A 21,561-nucleotide genomic window follows, 5' to 3' on the forward strand; every position below is an offset into this window, starting at 1 on the left:
ATGAAGCCTTTAATCAAGGCCCCATAACTACAGACTTCTCCACCCACCATGGCCATGATCATCTCTGACGTGGGCCTCAAAGCCTGTTTCCCTGGCCACCTCCAGCATTAGATGACTACTTGCAGATTCGTAAAAGAACAGACTTGCCCAGCTCTGGTTACAGAGAACCCACACTCCGTATTTTTCAAGGACATCTAGTTGTACTATATATTTTAGTGCAGGGCCAGGCTGAGCAAGACAAACATCGCCTCCTGATTGTAGTTTCACGAAGGATGACTAACTCGGCCCTCATTCCTCTGGCTCCCAAGATATTTTGACAAAACCATCAAAGGATCTATTTTCTACAAAGTTTGTACGCCAGAACTCGGGTAAAGCCTGGGAGAGTCCAGCAATAGCAGAAGAGAATCGGGAAACAGTGGCTGAGTGAAACAAGGCGATTCCTCGCCCACTTCCACTCTCACTCTCTCAGGAGGAAGCTTCACCAGTTTGGGAGCCCATTTTTTTAAGAGAGAGGGCAGGGAAACCAATATGTATTGAGTAAGTCCTGCTTAGTAAGCGCCCTATCTAATTTAGCCTCAGAGCAGTCGGATGAGGTAACCGGGTGGAGGGGAGGGAAGTAGCAATATGGGGGCTCCCTCTGTGTGTGTACCATGCTGGATGTGTTGCACACATGATCTCATTTACCATTTAATCCTCGCAACAACTCAGAGAGAGAGAGAGAGATGAGGGAAATTGATTATGCTTAATTTTCCAGTAAATAAATAGAGATTCAGACAGGTTAAATCCTCTTCTCTAAGTCACACAGTTTGTGAGTGGCAGATGCAGTGTTTGACCCCAGGTCTCTCCGATTCCACGACCCCAGCTCCTTTCACTCCACGTGGTCTCCTAAGGATAGGACCGAGGCCGGTTCACTGAGCGACGGCTCACTCCTAAATCGCCAGTTGTGTGTCATCCCCTCCTTTCCAAGGCTGCCCCTGGCAGTAGGTGCCCTCTTTTCTCTGACCCTCCCTTCCTCCCCATCCTCCCCCGTCTGCACTTTCTCCTTGCACCCCAGGCCTCCTCCAGCCCCTGGGACTTGCTTCTGTTGCTACTGCAGCTGATGAGAGCACCCTCTTCTTCTGGCTGGTGAGATGACCAGCCAAACTGTGACTTGGGGAACCTGTCTGTTTCCGGCTTTTCTCAACTACTACTCTGGAAGGTTTTCACTGATTTCCAAGGAGAGTTCCAGAGGAAGCAGTAGGTATAGTAGAGAAAGCACAGGCTTTAGATTGGGATAAGGAGTGTCCAGAATTTGGCTTTGCTGCCAACCGCATATGTGACCTTGACCTGGTGACAAAACCTATGTGGGCCTGTTTCTTCAGCTGTGAAGTGATTGTGTGTGGATGAGCATGGGGGTGAAACACTAAAACTGGCACCCACGGGTGGGGCTCAGAACAGTGCCTGGTCAGTCCAGCAGGTAGGAAGGGAATAAGTGTCACCGGGTTGACACCTTATAGAAGCCAAGCACTTTTACATAGGCCATCTTGTCACTTCCTCACAACCCTGTGGGAGAGCTCTTAATGCCCATTTTACAGATGAGGAAATCAAGCCTCAGAGAGTGCTCATGACCACGTGGGGTAGGTGCCGGAGTCGGACTCCAGCCTAGAGCTCCTGTCTCTCACTTGAGGGCTCTTATTGCCATCCCACATGAAGCACCCACGGCACAAACAGCAGGCAGCAGGATGCCAATCAGCACACCTCTCCTTACCCCCTCACACACTCACACACATGTCCTTACCCCTCTCACACACTCACACACACACACCTCTCCTTACCCCTCACACACACTCACACACACCTCTCCTGATCCCTCACTCACACACATCTCCTTACCCCTCACACACATACACACTCCTTACCCCCCTCACACCCTCACACACACCTCTCCTGATCCCTCACTTACACACATCTCCTTACCTCTCACACACACTCACACACACACACCTCTCCTTACCCCTCACACACACACCTCTCCTTACCCTTCTCACACACATACACACTCCTTACCCCCCTCACACACTCACACACACCTCTCCTTACCCCTCGCACACTCACACACACACACTCCTTACCGTCCCCCCATACACACAACACAACACTCGTTCACATACACACACACAAAGACACACACTCCCCCATCTCTACCCCTAGCAGGAGGGGCAAATACCCACAGAAGGGGCAACATCCAGTCTCATGACACCAGGCATCACAGAAATGGGGCGGTACGGTTAGGCCCACATGTGCTTGCCAACATAAGCACAGCCATGCACACATACCTACATTTACAAAGCCCCTCGCCCCTCATCTGCTTCCCTCGAGCCTGCTCTGAGTTAATTCAACCAGCCCCTGCAGTGCCGGCTGGCTCCTGTGGTAACCCTGTGAACATGCTTGTCCCAGGGCCTCTGATGTTTGCCAAGAGAGTCACGGTATCTCCCAGAGCCAACAGCTGATGATTCAGAATCATTTTTTCCATGAGACAAAAAAAAAAGAACAAAATATTCTCTTCATCAATTCCACAACCTGATGCTCAGAGTGGCTGCCTTGTGAAAAGAAATTTAAGGATTTTTTTACGGTGGCACTAGTGGGGTCCACACAAGATTAGATTCCAGGGTTTTTAGGTGTCTGAACCCCCGGAAGACTGTCTGGTGAGGAGACTCTCCAGAGGCTGCACCTCTCTGCTCTGGGTGGAGTTGGCATACTCTCATTCAGGGTGAATGGACTATTTCATGCATTTTATCTTTAAGACCTGAAATAATGTGTCCTGCCTGAACTGAGGAATGTGTTGTGCTGGCTTCTTCGCAGGCACAGATCAAAAGCATTTTCCCTAAATCATTTTTAAAAATCCTTATTAAACATGTCATAAGATAAAGCGGGCAAAATTACTCACGCTTTTTTCCTTAATCTTTATAACGGCATTGTTGTCCTGGGGAGGTGGGGAGGGGTGGGGAATGATAGGCAAATTGTCTTCTTTTTTTTTTCAGGAAAAACACAAAAATCCAAAATAAGAATAATTAGTTCTCATATTTAAAAATACTGATTTTATTTCAAGATTTCTCCAAAAAAGTGACTTTCCTGGTGCAGGTAATACGGGATCCCCTGAGCTATTAACGTGCTCTGAGCTCTGCAGCTGTGCCCCTGCAGACACAGGGTGCCCTCGTCCCCTCGGCTCTGGGCCTCCTCCACAGTCCACACACCTCTTGTGAGCTCACTCAGGCCCCTCATGGCTTACACACCTTTAGAGGTTCAGACCTCGTGCACAGGTCCCACCCCAGGGAGACACTGCGAGGGGGACAGGTAATTCTCATTCCTAAGATGTGAGAACGAAGGGGACCTGTGCAATCATCTCAGCCGACCCCGGGTTTTACACAAGCAACTTCCCCCAGAATCCTGGAACCACGACATCCAAGACGCGCAAATCGATCTCCTCCTACCCACAATTTAAGAACAAAGGAAGACAAAAACCCATCTCCAGGGCAGGGACATGAAACATTCATCCCGGCTCAGGGGCTCAACGTTCAGGCACAGAGACGAGGAAGCGGCTCAGGGGCTCAACGTTCAGGCACAGAGACGAGGAAGCGATAGCCCAGGACGGATGTCAGTGGGGGAGCCGGCGGGCACTTTGTCTTGGTGGCTTCATTCAAGGCAAGTTTTAACTGTGGCTTTTCTTCAAGGGCTGAGCGTTGCTGTTTGCTTTCAAAGGGCAGGTTCAGCTTGCTAGAATCAGAACCCCAAGAGACAGAGGGAAGAGTCCTTTGGAATCAGACAGACACCTGAGTTCAAATTTTGCTCCACTTCTAACTATCCCAGTGACTCTGGGCTTATGTCCAAATCTCTGCTTCCTTGTCTGTAATTCACCAGAATAATTACACCGTATCTGTGTAGATGTCAGCTGAAAACAGGATTCCACTCGCCTAGGTCAGCTGAAGGGAGCAGGCAGCACTCCTTACAGAGGTGGGCAGTATTCAGGAAACCATCACGGGGTGTCGACACACCCTGAATCTAACAACAGGCCTGGAGGGGAGGGAATGGGCCAGGAGAACTGGAGCTGTGGAGGAGGGGCCACTGACAGCAACTAGTCATGGGGGTGGTTACTGCAGGTCAGGCTCCAAAGCAGGAAGGAGCAGAGGAAAACACCCTGACCTCTCTCTGCTCTGTCCTGATCTCCTGCTGATGCCCCCGCAGTGGTCAGTCCCAACTGGATACTGTCCGGCAAGGGAGCCCAGGAGATACAGGCTGTGGGGTCATATCCTGGGTTCAGAGCTGGGCAGGGAGTGGATGTGGAAAGCAGGGGTAGGTGTAGCAAATGGAGTCTACTCAGCATGTTATCCTTCTCTAGTCCTGTTAAGAGGACCAAAATAATGTATGTAAAACACTTAGTATGCAGCCCGATGTGTAGTAGGATCCCAACAAGAGGGAATTCTGGTTCTCTTGTTTTCTTTCTTAATACTTTTCAAAGCTTTTTCTTTTTCCAATAAGATTCTAATTAGAATGCATGCTTATTGTAGAAAATGTGGAACTTGCAGAAAAGCATAAAGAAGAGAATAAAAATTACCCCTCTCCCCTCTCCAGAGAAGAGCACTGCTCGTATTTTTGTGAATCCCCCTCCTTGCATGCATCCTGTTTTGTTAGGGTGAGTCTCATGTTAGATATAGAGTTGGTATCCTGATTGTTGTTTGGGTTTTTTTCTCCTACTTCTTTCATGAGCATTGAAATCGTTCCAAAAATACCTTTAGTGACTTCTTAAGAGTGAATCACATGGCTGGGACTGTGAACTGGGCGTCAGCAGACTAAGGTCTAATTGCAGCTTCACCAGCTATTAGCTGCCTGACAGTGGGCAAGTTACTTCACTTCCCCGGGCTTCAGCTGCTTCCTTTGTAAAACGGTGCAGAGAGAGGGGAGAGGAGGCATTTTCCAAAGCTGTTACAAAGAGAAATGAGACAATTATGTGCAACTATCAGCTCAGTGTCTAGGACGTAAAAAAGAGCTGAATGGTAGCTATCATAATTGTCATTACTAGTCCATGGTAATTCCTCTATTAGTGAATATTTACGGTATTTCTGATTTATTTTTAATTAAATAATTCTAGTATGACATTTTTAAACTTAAATCTCTTTCCACACTTCAGCTTTTTCTGTAGGGTGTATAAAGCTATTGGTCACAGGTATAAACATTTAAAAGTTCAAGTTTTAGAGCCAGGTGGCCTGGGCTTACATCCCAGCGATGCTACTTACTAGCTATGTGATCCTGGAAAAGTCACTTAACCTCTCTGTGCTTCAGTTTCCTCTTCTTTAAAATGAGATAATAATAGTGTCACCTGTTGTAAGGATCAAATGAGATAACATGCAAAGCAACTGGCACAGGTAAACAAAATAAATATTAGCCCGTGTTATTATCGTGCATACCGACAATTACACTCTTTTACTCATTTATTCCCCACAGCTTTTAACACTGGGCTGAGCATCAGTTGGGTAGACTTCCAATTAATACATATTAAACTGGATTAAAATTGGTTGCTCTGAGCGTCCCTTGGGTACTCTGGAAGATGCCCTGCCTCCTCGTTAGGAGGTTAACCGGAGGCCAGTCCTCCCACCTCATTCTGTCCACATCCTAGCCCCGCTTCCCAATGACTATGGCCTGTGTCTTTAGAAGGCCTTCTCCTTTTTGCATCAGTTCAACTCATAACACTGTTCACTTGTTACAGAGCTCCTTAGACAGACCCTGAATAGTGTAAGACCTCTCCAGAGGCTTTTGGGATGATAAGCCAGAGTCCCTGTCACCACGGCCACTCCACGGTTTAGCGACCCTTCCTGGGACTTGGGCCCACAGCCCGTCTCTTATTTCTCACCCATAGACTCATAATCTGGAGAGCATCAAACTACTTTATTCCAGGCTGGAGGATCTGAGCAGCTGTTATGGACAGGGCATCGAAGCAAATCCACCACAAAACCCACATAGGAAGACTGGTTTATGCCAAAGTGTAGGATTGTGTAAATAATCCAGAAACCCAGCAATACAGGTAGACCAGGACACTGCGGCTGGGGTGTGGGCAACACACCATTAGCAACAGCTCCTGCTAGGTTAGTGCGTAGCTACCAACCTCCAGTGAAAAGGCACCATTTGGGAGTTAATCAATTCATGAAGATGATGAATTTCCACATGCTGGGTGTGTGGGATGGATGATCAAGTGGCTAGTTCCATGATCTGTGCTTTCCAGTAGGAATTCTCCTCCTACAAACCTTGAAACTCAGGTCTTGAATTCTCAGAGGTAATTTCCATCTTGCTGAGCGTTAATACACATCCTGATACTCCCAAGCAGATAGTCAGTTCATTCATCCCACAAATGTTTAAGCACCTACTATGCGGAAGGCACTGTATCAGGATTGGTGGATTAATCCTTATCTAGAACAGGAAGGGCAGATACACAGCAAGCATACCATAAATCCCCTATCCTTTACCCAAGGCAGACACTAATCTTCCCAAGAGCTTGTACATGGTCTCAGAACCCATCTCAAGGTAGGGCTCTAGGCAGTGCTGTCAATCAAATGGAATTGACACGCGGTACTAAACCTGTTTGCAATCTTGGAGTTAAAACACTACAGGTCCTTAGAGAATATGGAGACGGCAATGGAAAGAAGTCTAAGCAGCCACCAGCCATCATGGAATGAGGTAGACTGATTTTGAAAACAGCCCCACAGCTGATTAGTGCAACAATACAGGCCAAGCCAAGGCCGTCTTAGGAGCCTTAGCAACAGGTCCAGGCTAAGAGCACAGACTTTGCTATGTGACCTTGAGCAAGTCACTTCACCTGTCTAAGCCTCAGTTTTCTTATTTATAAAATGAGAATGATAATAACAATACCTACCTCATAAGGTTATTATGATGAATAAAGGAAATGATGCAATGTAAAATGTTTAACAATACCTAATAGTAAGTAAATTGCTTGTCTTAATTAAATATAGACAGTATCTAGGTGAAGAAGAATAAAATAAATTACCCTTTTCTAAACAACACATTAGGAGGACATTCTGGACATTTGATAAGATGGAAAACTTTTAGGCCTGAATTCTAGAACTAGAGTTATCTTATTTGCATTGGAAAATGAGCTTGTTGAACCCCAGAAGCTGGTTCCCAGGACCTGTCCCAGAATATAGATATGTGGTCATTAGGGTATATCCTTCTTAGCTGGAGCTCTGCCCCACCCTGAAACTGATCCCATCAGACAGAGGCAAAAGTAAAACACGGCAGTATGTACTCTTGCCATTGGCAGGTGCCTCAAAGCATACGTCCTCTGATTTATGAAAGGGGACCCTCACCAAATACGAATAGTCCAACAGGATTGCATCCAGAAACTGGTGGGAATGCCAGATACACTCTACTCCTCTTCTGCCTTCTTCTGTGGGATAATAATAATATTATTATTATAATATTACAAATACAATATGAGTCCTCTGTAGACATTTAGGAAATACAGTGAAGGAAAAAGAAGAGAATAAAAAGTATTCATAATCCCACCACCTAGGGAAAAAAAAATTGGGATATCTATCCATCCAGACTCTTCCGTCTGCATTTTTTAATTTTAAAAATATGAGATTTTTAATAAAACATTCCTGCTTAAATTCTCCTTCTCTCCCTTTCCACCCCACCCCCCTCCAGTCTATCATTACCAGATCAAGACGCAGTTCATCAACCAAACTGAGAAACCAGTGGAACCAGCTTTCACCCTGTCACTCCTTGGAACGAAAGAGGAAATGCAGAAAGTTCCTGTCACTCTGTGAGTATGAGGCGCAGCCCCATCTATGGTGGTGACATGCTTCATTTTCTCACAGGGTCAGGATGGATTCTGTACTTTTCAAGGGTCAGGCCAGACACGCTTACTCTTCTCAGCCCATCCTGAGTGCCCCAGACGCCCTGCCGGATGGGACAGCCACCCGAGCCCAGAGCCTTGTCATCCCTCCTGTGCCTCACTCAGTCCCGCTGATTGCTTTATGTTGGCACTACCTGTGTATGTGATGGGCCCAGCATGATGTGGACTGAGTGGAGGGGGAAGCCGGAGGTGGCCCCATCCGTGTCCACAGTGCAGGAAAATCCAAGCAGGGAGGAATGGTGAGGGCCAGAGCAGGTGTCCAGAGGAAGGCCCTGAGTGCCTTTCCAGTGAGTTCTGAAAACCATAACCCAGAGATAAAACTGGTATCGTTCAACTTGGCACAAATTTCCCATCTCAATCAGCCTGCACTGCCAGCCCTCCCCATCTGTCCTTCGTCCTGTTACACACCTGCTCACAACACGCCTCCCTCAGAGGCTTCTCAGCTCCACTGGCCAGAAACGGCCCGTTGGCTGCTTTCTCTCAGCATCTCGCCCCTCAGCATGGGCCCTCCCTGGGAAGTGACATTAGCCCTCCACCCAATCCAGGGACAGTCCTCACCTTCCCTAAAATTGCGCCCCGCTTGGATCTCTGATCATCACACACTGATTCAGCCATTCAGCGAGTTTTTTGTTGGTTCTCTGCACTCGAGGCAGAGAGGATCCATCCTTAGGATGCCCCTAGCCTGGTGAGATTGGTGCATTCCAAATGATTCTTTACAGCGTTCTACAGGAAGATCTATGAAGAGCTGCACGAAGGAATCCTCCATCCATCCGTCTCCCTCTAAATCCAGTGTTAACTCCGGATAACACTGGCCCAAATCTCTCCCCAGGGGATTGTTCTAGATAGTGGAAAGGGCAGCTAGCTGTTCTGTCAATGTTGGGACACTTTAATGTCTTGAAGATTATGATACCTAAGGATTTGCGTTTAAATCTTGCTCCAAATTGGTGCATCCTTTTTATATACAGTTTTTTATTACTCTGATACGTTGTTGTTTTAATAGAAGTTTCTATTCATATGGGGAGGGGAAAGAAGACCTGGTGTGGCTCTGCTGTGTTAATCAAACCTACAGAGAGCTGAACTGCCCAGAGGCTATTGCCAAAGCCCCGCTGTCTCTTCCAGGGCAGTTTCCCTGATCTGTTAACCTAGAAACCAGGAAGCCTGAGCTAAACAAAGTTAACTAGATTCATTATTGCAGACCTCTCAGAGCCTTTACGTTTTTTTTTTTTTTAGGTGAGGAAGATTGGCCCTGAGCTAACATCTGTTGCCAATCCTCCTCTTTTTGCTGAGGGAGATCATCCCTGAGCTAACACCTGTGCCAATTTTCCTTTATTTTGTATGTGGGTCGCCACCAGAGCATGGCTTAATGAGCAGTGTGTAGGTCTGTGCCTGAGATCCGAACCCGCGAACCCTGGGCCGCCGAAGCAGAGAGCACTGAACTTAACCACTACACCACTGGCCAGCCCCTTGGAGCCTTTTTAATATGCTAACACAGAAAATAGTATGATGTCCCCAATATTATTGGTCTGGAAAACTCTTTTTATCCCAGCACACCTATTGCTATCTCTATTAATAGTCTGTCCAACACTGGTTTGAAATGCAGCAGGAAACACCATCCCAAGTTGCTCAGGCAATCCTAACACATCCTGAACATGCCTAGCATCACTTTGCTGTTACAAATAAACTGTGTCTGGTTTCCTTTGTATCTTCAAGGGGTGAAGGAATTACTAGTAATAAAACCTATTCCTTTCTTATCACTCTGGATTTGGACATTGGTGAGCTGATCATGATCAAGTTCAAGTGGGAAAACAGTGCAGTATGGGCCAACCTCTGGAACACAGTCCAAATCATCATCCCATGGGGCAGAGAGCCCCACTTCTCAGGCCTTGTTCCAAAGAGCATCAGAGTCAAGGCAGGAGAAACCCAGCAAAGGTGAGTGCTGATTCAACCTCCTCCTAAAATCTACTAAGCATCTACATGTTCCAGCACTTTCACAACTTAGTACTTGCATTTATCTTATGAAGTAGGCATTATTATGTCCTAATGATGGTATATAGGTGCTTGGAAAGGTGCAATGAGCATCCAAGTTCACACAGCCATACATTGAAGGACCAGGATTTGCACTCAGGTCTTCTGATTCCCAATCTAGCCTCTTCTCACTGCCCGTGGTTAATAGCTACCTGCTTCTGGAGTTTGAGAACCACCTCACTAACCCAGTGCTTCCCAAACTTCAGCACACAGGTGAATCACCAGGTGATGTCAGAGCTGCAGGTCTACAGACCACACTTTGAGTGGCAAGGACCTGGACGCGACATTTTGTTGTTGTTGTTTACCCAGGGAAAAGCTTTTAACAGATCGCAAGCTCAAAATATCACTCTGTGGTGATACCTTGCCAACCTTAGCGTGCCAAAGAATCACTGGGAAGCTTATTAAATACGCAGAATTCCCAGACCCACCCGCAGAGCTTCTGATTCACTGTGGTCTGTGAAGGGACCCAGGATACACATTTGTTAATAAGAGCCTTAAGAAATCCTGATGTGGACCAATGGATTACCCTTAAGAAGTGCTGCCCTGTGTGATTTAACATCTCCCTTGGCCCCAAAGTCCCCAGGGACAACAAGGGGTTGGGGAGGGGTAGGGAGTAAAGGAAAGAAAGGATGGTCCAGCTGCCCCTTCAGTCTTCTCAGCAGAGCAAAAGGATGCCCCACACGTTTTGCCGTGGTGACCGTGCTTTTCTATGGTTCTGCAGTTCTCCATGAAAGAAGAATTCTGTCCTTGCCTGGACCCTTTCCCATCTCCTCCCCCTGCATTCAGGACACTTGTCTCTCCTCTCCCACCTTCCTTTTTTGGGAAGCCCATTTCTCTCTGTGGCTTGTCCCCAGTAGAGATGGAAAACAGCAGGCCTCTCACCACTGAACTACACTCCTCCCCAACCTCTAGGGTTTCACCGCCAGGAGCAGGCCCATGGCAGATTTATGCCCTCTGAGTCCCTTATACAACCGCACTCTGAGATTTTATCTCCCTGGGATACAAAACCCTGGCAATTACTAAGAGTAGACTCTGCAGTCTGCCAACAGATTTCTCCACATGATCAATTTGAGAAATTAAACTGCTTCTCTCCTTGTACACACTTAGCTACTCTTGCGTGAATTTTTGGCCCTTCAGAGCAGCTCTACTTCTGAGCACCATGCCTCCCTGTATTCTCTCAGCCAGAGAGTAACTCCTCAGTTTTAGTGGCTGTTCACCATGACTATTCTATGTGACTTGACCTGAAAGGGTGTATAAAATGCAATGCTACCTTCTCCACTGGTGCTTACCCACGTGGTTTTGAAGAAGGCAAGAGGAGAGGGAAGGGAATGGGGCTTACAGAGCTCCTACTGCACTGGGCACTGAACTAGGAACTCTGGAGCATTAATCTCATGTCATCTTCCCAGCAGCCCTCTGAAATGGGGAGTATCGACTGTACAGATTAGGAACCTGAGGCTCACAAAAGTTGCATAGCTTGGGGACGTTGCTAATGATTGTCTGGGCCCAGATCTGACTCGGGTTTGTCTGATTCATTGCCCATTTGTTGCCCGTGTGCTGTTTCCAACAGCTCCCTCCCTCATTAGTCTTGGCCCCATTAATCTGACTTTCCTTAATCTAATCCAGCAGAGTTGCAGTGCTGGACCTTAATATATACGAGCATCAAACCCTTCCTCAGGGTTATAGGAGGTTCATGCTGAAAAGAGGGGAGGGGCTAGGGGACCTATAGAGTTTTCAGTTGTAAGTGTCCAGTGCCTTCTCTGTGTCTCCACAGTACCAGGCAGCACTGGGACATACCAAGAAAACCTGAGTTGTGGCTCTTAGAAAGTCCAGGACCTAATTAGGAAAATAAGATGCATTAATTTTACTAGTGATGTGCTCCATCCAGGGCTTCTCAAACCTTAATGTGCACAGGAATCATCTGGGAATCAGGTTAAACTGCAGGTTCTGCTTCAGTAGGTTGGGGCAGGGCCTGAGATTCTGCATTTCCAACAAGCTCCCAAGTGATGCTGATGCTGTTGGTCCATGGACCACCTTACAGTGAGGGTCTAGTATTGTATAGTCTAGGAAGCCTAAGAAGAAAGACATCAGCTCAGGTTGGTGCTGTTGGGTCTGTGCTGCAACGGGCTTCGTGAGGCCAAGAGGCATTCCCAGAGAACCGGGCAGTGAGCAAAGCAATATGTAGGCAAAAACCAATGACCTCTGCATCATCCGGTCCTAAACTCAAATTTTGACTTTGCTGCTTACCACCTATGTAGCCTCAGAGAATAACTGCACCTCTCTGAGACTCAGTTCTCCAATAACGAATGGGAATTATAATATGTATCTCATGAGACTAATAACAAATTCCTATTTTTGAGTACCTTCTATAAAACAAAATCCCAGAGCCAGGATACGAACCCTAAACCTGCTGCTCTTAATCTCTCTGCTAACTAACTACAAGGAAAAAAAAAATAGTTAAATAACTTGCTTTGTGCCTCCATGGGAGGAATTCAATGAGAGGTGATTTTCTCTCCCAAAGGCACAAAGTCAGGGATGGGGGGGTCTGTGGTAGAATGAAGAGAAAGAATAGAAAATATTGGCCCTATAGCAGGACATATTGGCCCTATAGCAGGAAAAGAGATTAGCTAACCATAATGAGAAGACATTCAATTTCCACAGTAATGATATAAATGCAAAACAAAAATCAATGAAATTATCACTGGTCACTCATTAGTTTGGCAGGAATTAAAAGACAGAAAACACATAGAATTGGGCATTCTCATACACTATTCGTGGGAGTGTGAATTACAGAGCTTCTGCAGGGGAATTTCATTCAACAGCTAATACCGAGTGAGCACTCACCTTATGCCAGGCACTGTCGTGGGCACCAGGGATACTTTGGCCCAGCATTTTACTTCTAGGTGTCTATCCAGGAGAAATACTCAAAATATCCACAAAGGATATATATGTACAGAAGTCTTTGTTGCAATACTATTTGTCAATAGTAAACCATTGGGGAAATCTCAATGTCCATCAATAGGAAAATGGCTAAATGCATTATGGTACATCCATACAATGGAATGTCATGCAGCAAGTGAAAAAGAATGAAATAGATTTATATGTCCTGATATGAACAGGTCTCCAAGTACATTATTTGATGAAAAGGAAAAATTTCAGAAAAATACGTACGGTATAATCCCACTTTTATTAAAACATCTTTATGTTTGCATACGAACATACATATGTAGATGCATAGAAATAGGTCTGGAGAGACATAAACCAAACCATGAAAGCAGGGAGGGGAGTGATGCTGGTGAAGGGTGACGGTGAAGAGGATCTTACATATTTGACTTCATTTATTTCTTTACTATTTGAATTTTTCAAGAATGCATTCATAAATTACAGTGCTTTTAATTTCAGCTTTATTGGGAGTATAATTGACAAATAAAATGTAAGATATTTAAAGTGTACATCATTGTGATTTGATATACGTACACATTGTGAAAGGATTCTCCCCATCTAGTTAATTAACACATCCATCACCTCACATATTTATCTTTTTTTTTTTGTGAGAACATTTAAGTTCTACTCTGTTAGTAAATTTCAATTATACACTATGTGTTATCAACTATTGTAACCATGTTTTATATTAGATCCTCAGACCTTATTCATCTTATAGCTGAAAATTTGCACCCTTTTACCAACTTCTCTCTACCTCCAGACCCTGGCAACCACTTTTCTACTCTTTGTATGAGTTAGATCTTCTTTGGATTTTTTTAGATTCCACATATAAGTGATACCATGCGGTATTTGTCTTTCTCTGTCTGGCTTATACACTGTTTTTATTTAAAAAGTCTGATTTAGTAAAGAATTGACCTTAATGCCATTCAAAGAAAACATAAACTAGAATTCTGACTACTGCTAATTTTTTTCTAATAGATGCAATTGAAGTTAGTAACACAAAATAGCATCTCAGGCCAAGCTAATGGTCAAAACAGTCTCAAAGTTGGTTTCCAAAAGAGACCCAAAGCAATTGCAATGTCCTCTTTGGCTGGACAGCGTCTGCACCAACAAGAGGAAGGGGCAGGGCTTACAGGACTGAGCCACGCAAGGGCTAGTGACGTGGCCTAATGCCCAGGGACCTTTAAGAACAGCATTGACATATTGGAACATGTCCAAACAAGGAAGGCTAGGGAGTGAAGCCTGCCCATGAGGAAGAGTTGAAGGAACTGGGAGTGTTGGCCCTGGAGTCAGGGCGACACAGTGAAAGGAACAATAGTTACCCTTAAACCTTTGATGAGCTGTTTTAAGGGAGAACAAAAGAGGACTGCCCCTAGGACTTAAGGTTTTTACAGAACTGAAATCACCCAGAGCAAAGCTCCAGGAAGCCTTCCACTGATTGCTTTCGCTGACTTGGGTTTTGTTTTACTCTGAAGTTATGAAAATATTTGCAAACATAAGAATTTAATTAAAAAAAAAAATAGCATGCATTACATCAATTGAGTATTTGACAAAGGCTGAAACACTTCAATAAACTCCATCTAAAACTTAATGCTGTGTTTGCTTTATGTTTCCTATTCAGAATGACATTTTGCCCAGAAAACATGGATAATCTACAGCTTCACCCAACCCAGGAGAAAACCTTTGTGAGATGTGAAGTAAACTCTGAAAAACGGAAGCGAAAGATCCGATGAGCTTTAATGAAGACCCAACGCAAAGAATAAATGATCTTATTCCTTATCTGGAATGGCTGTCTTACGTGGAAACCAAAGTTATATAAAGAATCTTGCATAAAGTTTAAATCCATGAAGTTTAGATTTAAAGGGGGATTACATTTCACCTATTATAAACTAAGCTTTTAAAAACTATATTATGTAACTATATTCGAATATTAGTTTAGCCAAAAATTTCCCAATTTTATGTCTGAGTAAATGGTAATATATGCAAATAAGTACAAATGTAAGAGCCATTTTAGATCCGTTGTTCCAATTTAAAATGTCTTTTACAGTTAAGTCGAATTTCCCATATTTCTTTGCTAGTTCATTCTGATCACTTTTTTGAACCATGCTGGAAAGGTACTTCTTTATTACATAACTGGCACTTCAATAAAGTGAAATTCCAATTAATCATAGTCGTGTGTTCCAAAGTAACACCCTTTAAGAACAACAGCTACTAAAAGAAGAAAAATTCTACTTAAACTAATAGTTGCTATTATACAAATCATACAATTATTTCAGTGAACCAAGCAAATAGAAATGGAATTCTTCTAAAACTACTAATGATAACAATGAAAGCTGGACAATTGGTCATTTTAATAATTAAATTACTATTTACAGTTTTCCTCTTTTACTAATGCTTGCAACAAAAGCTAATGGAAAACTTAGAATATCTTGAGGAGTTAGATATTAAATCTTAAACTGTCCAACAAACGAAATAATGATGTTTTGGCCAGCAAATTCCAGCACAAAGCATGTGAAGGAAATACTAGATATGTTATCACTTGCGTATGTTTCAAGTAATTCAGAGAGGAGGAGCACGCTGTACACATTTAATAACCTAACCTGACATTCACATAGGTTCAGCTCTATATATACAGCCCGTAATTCACATGCTCTTCACCAGAGAAGGGCAAACCAGAGCCGGTGAAAACAAAAATCCTCAAGAGCGGTCTGCCTCTGACTAAATCAATTTAAGATTATCTTGCACTATTCACTTTTATTTCCCTTGGAAAGACTCATGAAACTAAAGGATAAGGGGGTTTGGGGCGGGCGCGGGGAGAAAGCACAGCTGGGTCAACATTCCATTCTGTTCTGAATGCTAATCTTGCCTGCAAATGTATCTGACCACACTTTCAGTGTGTGTCTAGAAATGACAGATATTAAAATGAACATGTCCCATCATGTCTAAAATACTAAGATTTACATTAAATCATCTTTGTGTTGGATTGGCATGTTTTATCATTAACTATCCAGAAGGAATTTAAAATATCACATTTAAAAAACAACATGAAAACACTCTTTGCTATATACCCTATGGAGTCTATGCACGTGTATACCAGGAGACATGTAAAAGAATACTCCTATCAGCCTTCAAATCATTACACCCAGAAACAGCCCAAATGGCCACCAGGACAATGCATAAATGAACTGTGGTGTATTCCTACTCATGGTTGTAAAACCACAGCCAAAAAGATGAACCAAAGCAACACACACAAGAAGAACAGGGCTGACTAGAGAGTGAGGCGGCGAGGCGTCTAGGGGGCAAAATTTGAGGCAAAAAATATATATAGTGTGATACAAGCAAAACTAAACTATGCTGTCAGGGGTGGATAAATAGGTGGTAAAATTCTAAATAAAAGCAATAAAAGTACTAGCACAACAGTGACACTGTGGTAACTCTAGGAAGGAGGAAGTGCATACTTCTAGCGTTCCAGGTGCCAGCAAGACTGTACTTCTCACTCAGGTGTTGGTTGCACAGGTGTTCATTTTTATAACCATTCTTCGTACATATATATTTTATGCATTCATACTTTTGGTATGAATGTCACATCTTGCAATACAACAAAAACAAGAAAATAAAGGGCAGAGTTAAAACCAACATTTTTCTACTATAGTGTAATGTGTTTCAATATTAATATAGTTTCACACAAAATATAATTAGAAATTATTTCATCTTTAGTAGGAAAACTTGAAGTGACACAGTATGTCATAACATTTTGGGCAGAGAACTCCACAAGCAACCCCGACATGGTAAATGGTTAACTGGAACATTTGGAGCTCCTCTTGGCATGGATTATGTTCGCTTGGGAAGATGTGTTCATTGACATCACACTTTCTGAAGTACATCTTCGTAGGGAAGTCAAATAGGGAAGCTGAGTAATGCAGCCACATCTGTTCATTGCACATGCAAAGCGCTGGCTTGTATGCTGATTATACGCACCTCTCTCCAAAGAATCTGTATTTATGAGCCCACTGCGGAAAGAGAACACTGGCATCTTGCCTTTCAGGCAAAAGTCTGTGTGCGCTTTTACGTATAAGAGAGCACCAGGAAAGAAATGGAGCGTCGATTACACTGCAGCTGGGCTCTTGGAGGTGCGTGGAGTCGGAGCTAAGGAAACGAGTATTCCATTGAACACTGAAATGAACGCCCGCTCCTCCACAGCAAAGCTGACTGTCCTCAGCGTTCACCTGGATGATGTTGCTGCACATATTGTGAAAGCTTTGATTGCAGTTACACATCTCTGGATGGCAAAGCAAGAAGCCAAGCTGCCCAGTGCAATGCTTGCTCTCCCACCGAGCGTGGATTACAGGGAAGTCAGAGGGATGGGAAGTAAAGGACAACCAAGAGAAAGACCGAAGAAGTCAATCCCAAAAGTCACCATCTACCTGCTAACCTTATCTACACTTCTCAAATCCCAATGATCTGTACATGATGAATGGCCCCCCAAACACCTCATTCCTTCCCATCTCTGCCTTTTCTTATACCTCCTTCCTCTTCCTCTCTCCTCCAGAATTTCCCCCTCCCGCCCTGCCTAACTCTGTCTTATTTATCTATCCAGGCCCACTTATTTTCACAGTTATCTCCTAGCTCAGCCCAGCCCATGGGGATCTTTCTCTCCTCAGAATGCTAGCTGTAACATAAAGACGCTCTCTGCCTCTCAGTAATTCGTGCCCTGCTGATTTTCCTCCTACCTCTCAGTCTCCTCTCTGCTCCTTGCCCTCTGCTCAACCATGGCACTCCACAGAGTCTAGGCCTCCTTCTCTGCTGACTCAGTTCTCTCTCTTTAGGCAATCTCACCCCCTCCTATGACTTTCTGTATGACCTGCATAGGCCAGCCAGTCCCACATTATAGCTCCCGTGTGGGTTCTCCCCTGCACTGCACTCCCATATATCCCATTTTCCACTCAACCGTTCCCCCTTTGCTGCCTCACAAGCTCAGAGTGTTCAAAACTGAACCCACTATGTCCTCCCTGCACCCCCTACCTGCTCCCCACTGCCATGCTCCCTGTTCTGTAGCTCACGAAAAAGTCACCACCACCCCCCAATTGCTGATGCCAGACACTGGGGATCGCCCATAGTGTTTTTTCTCCTTTGGCCCCTCACAGTCAAACAATCACCAAATCCTATGAATTCTACCCATATTTCTTAAATATTTCTACATGTCTCCACCCCTGCTGTCATCACCCTGTCCCCAGCCACCACTCTCTCTTACTCGGATGTTTGTAACAACTTGCCAGCTCTTCCCGCTGCACCCACTCTTCTCTTTCAATTCACTCTCATCACAGCAGCCAGAGTGATCATTAAAAAAAAAAAAAAAAAAAAGTCAGATCAAATTATTTTCCTGCTTAAAGCCCTTCATATGGCTTCCCAATGCTCTTTGGAAAAAGTCCAAAATAATTACAATGGCCTCCAAGGCCTCTAGTCAAGTCTCCCACTACATCTCCCTCATTCACTACATCCTTCATCGTCCACAAGGTGCCCACCCGGCCCGCACATTAGAACGCCTCGGAAGCTTTCAAAACCACCTGGGTCTCAGCCCCACCCCCAAAGGTCTTGATTTACTTGGTCTGGGGCAAGGCCTGGGTATTGAGACATAAAAGCTTTCCAGATAATTCTAATATGCACTAAGTTTGAGAACCGTGAGTCTGGACACATGGGCCATCTTTCTGTTCCTTCAAAAACGCAAAGCTCTCTCCTGCCTCTGGGCCTTCACCCATCCTGTTGCTCACACCCGCTCCTCTTCTCCCAGCTTCTTCACGTGCTTCCGGTCCCACTTTAGATGTTATTGCTTCGGGGACAACTTAACAAGGATTATCCCACCCTTCACAAGCTTATATCAGCTCCCCCTGCTATACATACTCCTAATACTTTTTAATTCTTTCGGTAAAATTGTATGTGGAGCCATGAACAAAACACAAAATCAGTAACACTAATCCTGTCTTTATATAAAATTTTGATATTTTATTCATCATAGATTTTTGCATTAATTTTGATTTTTTTAAAATATTCCATTAAATATTTATCTTGATAACTGAATTTTTGGAGCCCCCTTTAAACTGTGCACCCAAGGCAGGTGCCTCAGTCACCTCACCCTAGTCCTGGCGATTTGTGGGCCCATTTATTTTGTCTGTCTCCCGCACTGGACTTGAAGCTCTGTGAAGTCGGGGAGAGTTTCTAGCTGTTCACTGCTTTATCCTAAGTGTGTCGCCCACTGTGGCACAGAGTTGGTATCCCATAAACACGTGTTGAATTAACAAGCGACAGTCATCTTTATACAGGTATGTCTTATCTCTCCAATTAAATCATAAGCTCCAACTACTGTATCTATTCAAGACAGAGTTCACTGCTTTCTCATTCCATTCAAAAACAAAGCCAGGTTGGTGTAGGGATTGGCTTCCCTTCCCACCTCCAGGTCACTCTCATCTCTTCCCTGCCCACTAGCCTCCTCTAGTCCTGGCTCAGCATCTGCCTCCATCAGTTCATTAAAAGCCCTTGTGTTCCTTGACTAAAGTTTTACTTTTCAAATAGATCTATCACAAAAAAGATTTTCTAGAGACTCAGAGCTATCTTCATGCCAAATCAGTTAGAGTTGGGAGTGACCACGAGGGTCATCTAGAACAGTGCTTCTCAAACTATACTGTGCACAGGGACCTTTGAAATGCCATTTCGACTCAGTAGGTCTGCCATGGGGCCCGAGATCCTGCATTTCTAGCAAGCTCCCAGGTGATTCATTGCTGATGCCACCACTGCTGGTCCCCAGGCCACCCTGTGAGTAGCACAAATGCAGACCAGTGTCTCCCACTCTTCCCTGAGATAGGCATCACCTAACACATAATACAATGCATTATGAAACGCTGATGAAAATACAGCTGCCCAGACCCCTCCCCTGAAGATTCTAATTTGGTGGGTCGAGGACAGATCCCAGAGATTTTTATTTTTCACAAGTACCCTGCATAATTCTTCTCATCAGAAAAATTGGGGACAACACTGAACTAGTCCAAAACCTTCGTCTCAAGGGAACATCACACCCGTGGCTGAGCATCTCCAGTGAAGGGAGTCCCTATCCTTACAGAGGAAATCAGCCTGGCCATAACTCTCCTCCTTGGTTTCTTTCCTGGAAGCTATAGAGACCAAATTAACGCCTCAAACAGCTGAAGATGACCTGTATGAGACTGTGAGCTCCTTGAGGGCAGAAGCTGTAATGTGTTCTTGGGTTTTGTTTATGCAATTGTTTTAAATTTCTCATTTTTAAGATGTTTTACAAAAGCATAAAGCAACATGCGAAACAACGTAAGGAAGTGTCAGGAGAAAGTTAATCATCTCTCTGCATCCACCTCCCACCCCACCCAGTGAGCTGGGTAGAGAATAGCAAGCAGCCTGTCACGGGATTCCTTCAGACGTGCACAAGCATGTATACCCACTTGAGGCTTTCTGTGTTCTTTTCTCCAAAGTGAACTCATAGTATATAGACTACTCTGCGGCTTGCTTTTATTTCTTAATTTTTAGTTAGTGATATATCATTAGTATCCTTATAAGTCAGGAGAGATGGGTCTTTTTTCTAATTTCTATGTAAGTACAATTACACATGCTGGAGGGGCTAGTGCCATCTTTTTCCTGCTCTTCTTGCTTGGGTCAGCGTCCTGTCCCCTGACCCACATTAACAACGAGGGTGTAACTGAAATTTTTCTGTGGTCATCTACCCGAACATATATACAAATTCTCATATAGAGCAGAGTTGTCACTGTTTTACAAAAATGTATTTATATGATACATTCTTTTCAGCAAATTGATTTTCTTCCTCAACAGTACCTCCTGAAATCTTTCTAGGTCAATCAGTATAGCTCTCATTATTTTTGATGACTGCATAATATTCTACATTGTAGAGGTGTCTTAATTTATTCAACAAGTCTCATACTGATGTGCCTTCACTTTGCTTCCAGCTTTTTGTCCCTCTGAAAAATGCTGCCTTTAACATGCTTATACAGATATCCTATATATACACATTTATAGGAAATATTTTCAGCTGTGGAGTTGCTGTATGAGGACCTATTCTCCACTCCCCACCTCCTTCCAGGCAGAAATATTTATTGCTATTTTAATTTTTTGCCAGGCTAATGAATGTAAGTGATGACCTTATTGTTACTATACTCTGGATTTCACTACCCACTTTGAGAATTGAATATCTTTCCATATGTTTATCGGACTTGCTTTACTGTGAATTAATTGTTCAAATCCCCTTTTCTGGTAGAATGCATGTCTTATTCTTGCCAGTTTGTAAGAACTATATATTTTATTAAATATATTAACCCTTTATCTTTCAGCTTTGCAAATATTTTTCCAAATCTATTCCTCTATTGATTTTAATTATACTATTCTTTGCTATACAGAAGTTTAAATATTTTTGAGGTCAACAAAGTCTAACATTTCTTTTATAACATGGATTTCCTTACTTGGTTACAGTTTCTCACATCATTGAATTGCAAATTGTACAAAATGAAGATTTTTTTCTAAGATTTGTGTTTGTTATTCTCCCTTAAAGGCTTTAATCAATCTGAAATATATCTTTGTATATGGTGGATAGAATGCCAACTTTATTTTCTCCTATATGGATAAAAGTGGAGCTAACATTATTTATTAAATAAATTAACTTTTTG

The 21,561-nt window shown here is 43.8% G+C and overlaps 1 protein-coding gene across 3 annotated transcripts in view; it reads left to right on the plus strand.

Moving 5' to 3' along the window:
* LIPC (lipase C, hepatic type) overlaps positions 1-15,659 on the plus strand; it is a 139,007-nt gene extending 123,348 nt beyond the window's left edge. For all 3 annotated transcript variants that reach the window (XM_058541689.1, XM_058541691.1, XM_058541690.1), the window contains 3 exons: positions 7,693-7,810; positions 9,614-9,832; positions 14,490-15,659. In XM_058541689.1, the coding sequence (XP_058397672.1) occupies positions 7,693-7,810; positions 9,614-9,832; positions 14,490-14,601 (449 nt within the window). In that variant the 3' untranslated portion in view covers positions 14,602-15,659. The remainder of the gene's footprint in view (positions 1-7,692; positions 7,811-9,613; positions 9,833-14,489) is intronic.
* The last annotated feature ends 5,902 nt before the right edge of the window (positions 15,660-21,561 follow it).

The sequence above is a fragment of the Diceros bicornis genome, chromosome 5 (genome assembly GCF_020826845.1).
Source record: "Diceros bicornis minor isolate mBicDic1 chromosome 5, mDicBic1.mat.cur, whole genome shotgun sequence".
Taxonomy (NCBI): Eukaryota; Metazoa; Chordata; class Mammalia; order Perissodactyla; family Rhinocerotidae; genus Diceros; species Diceros bicornis.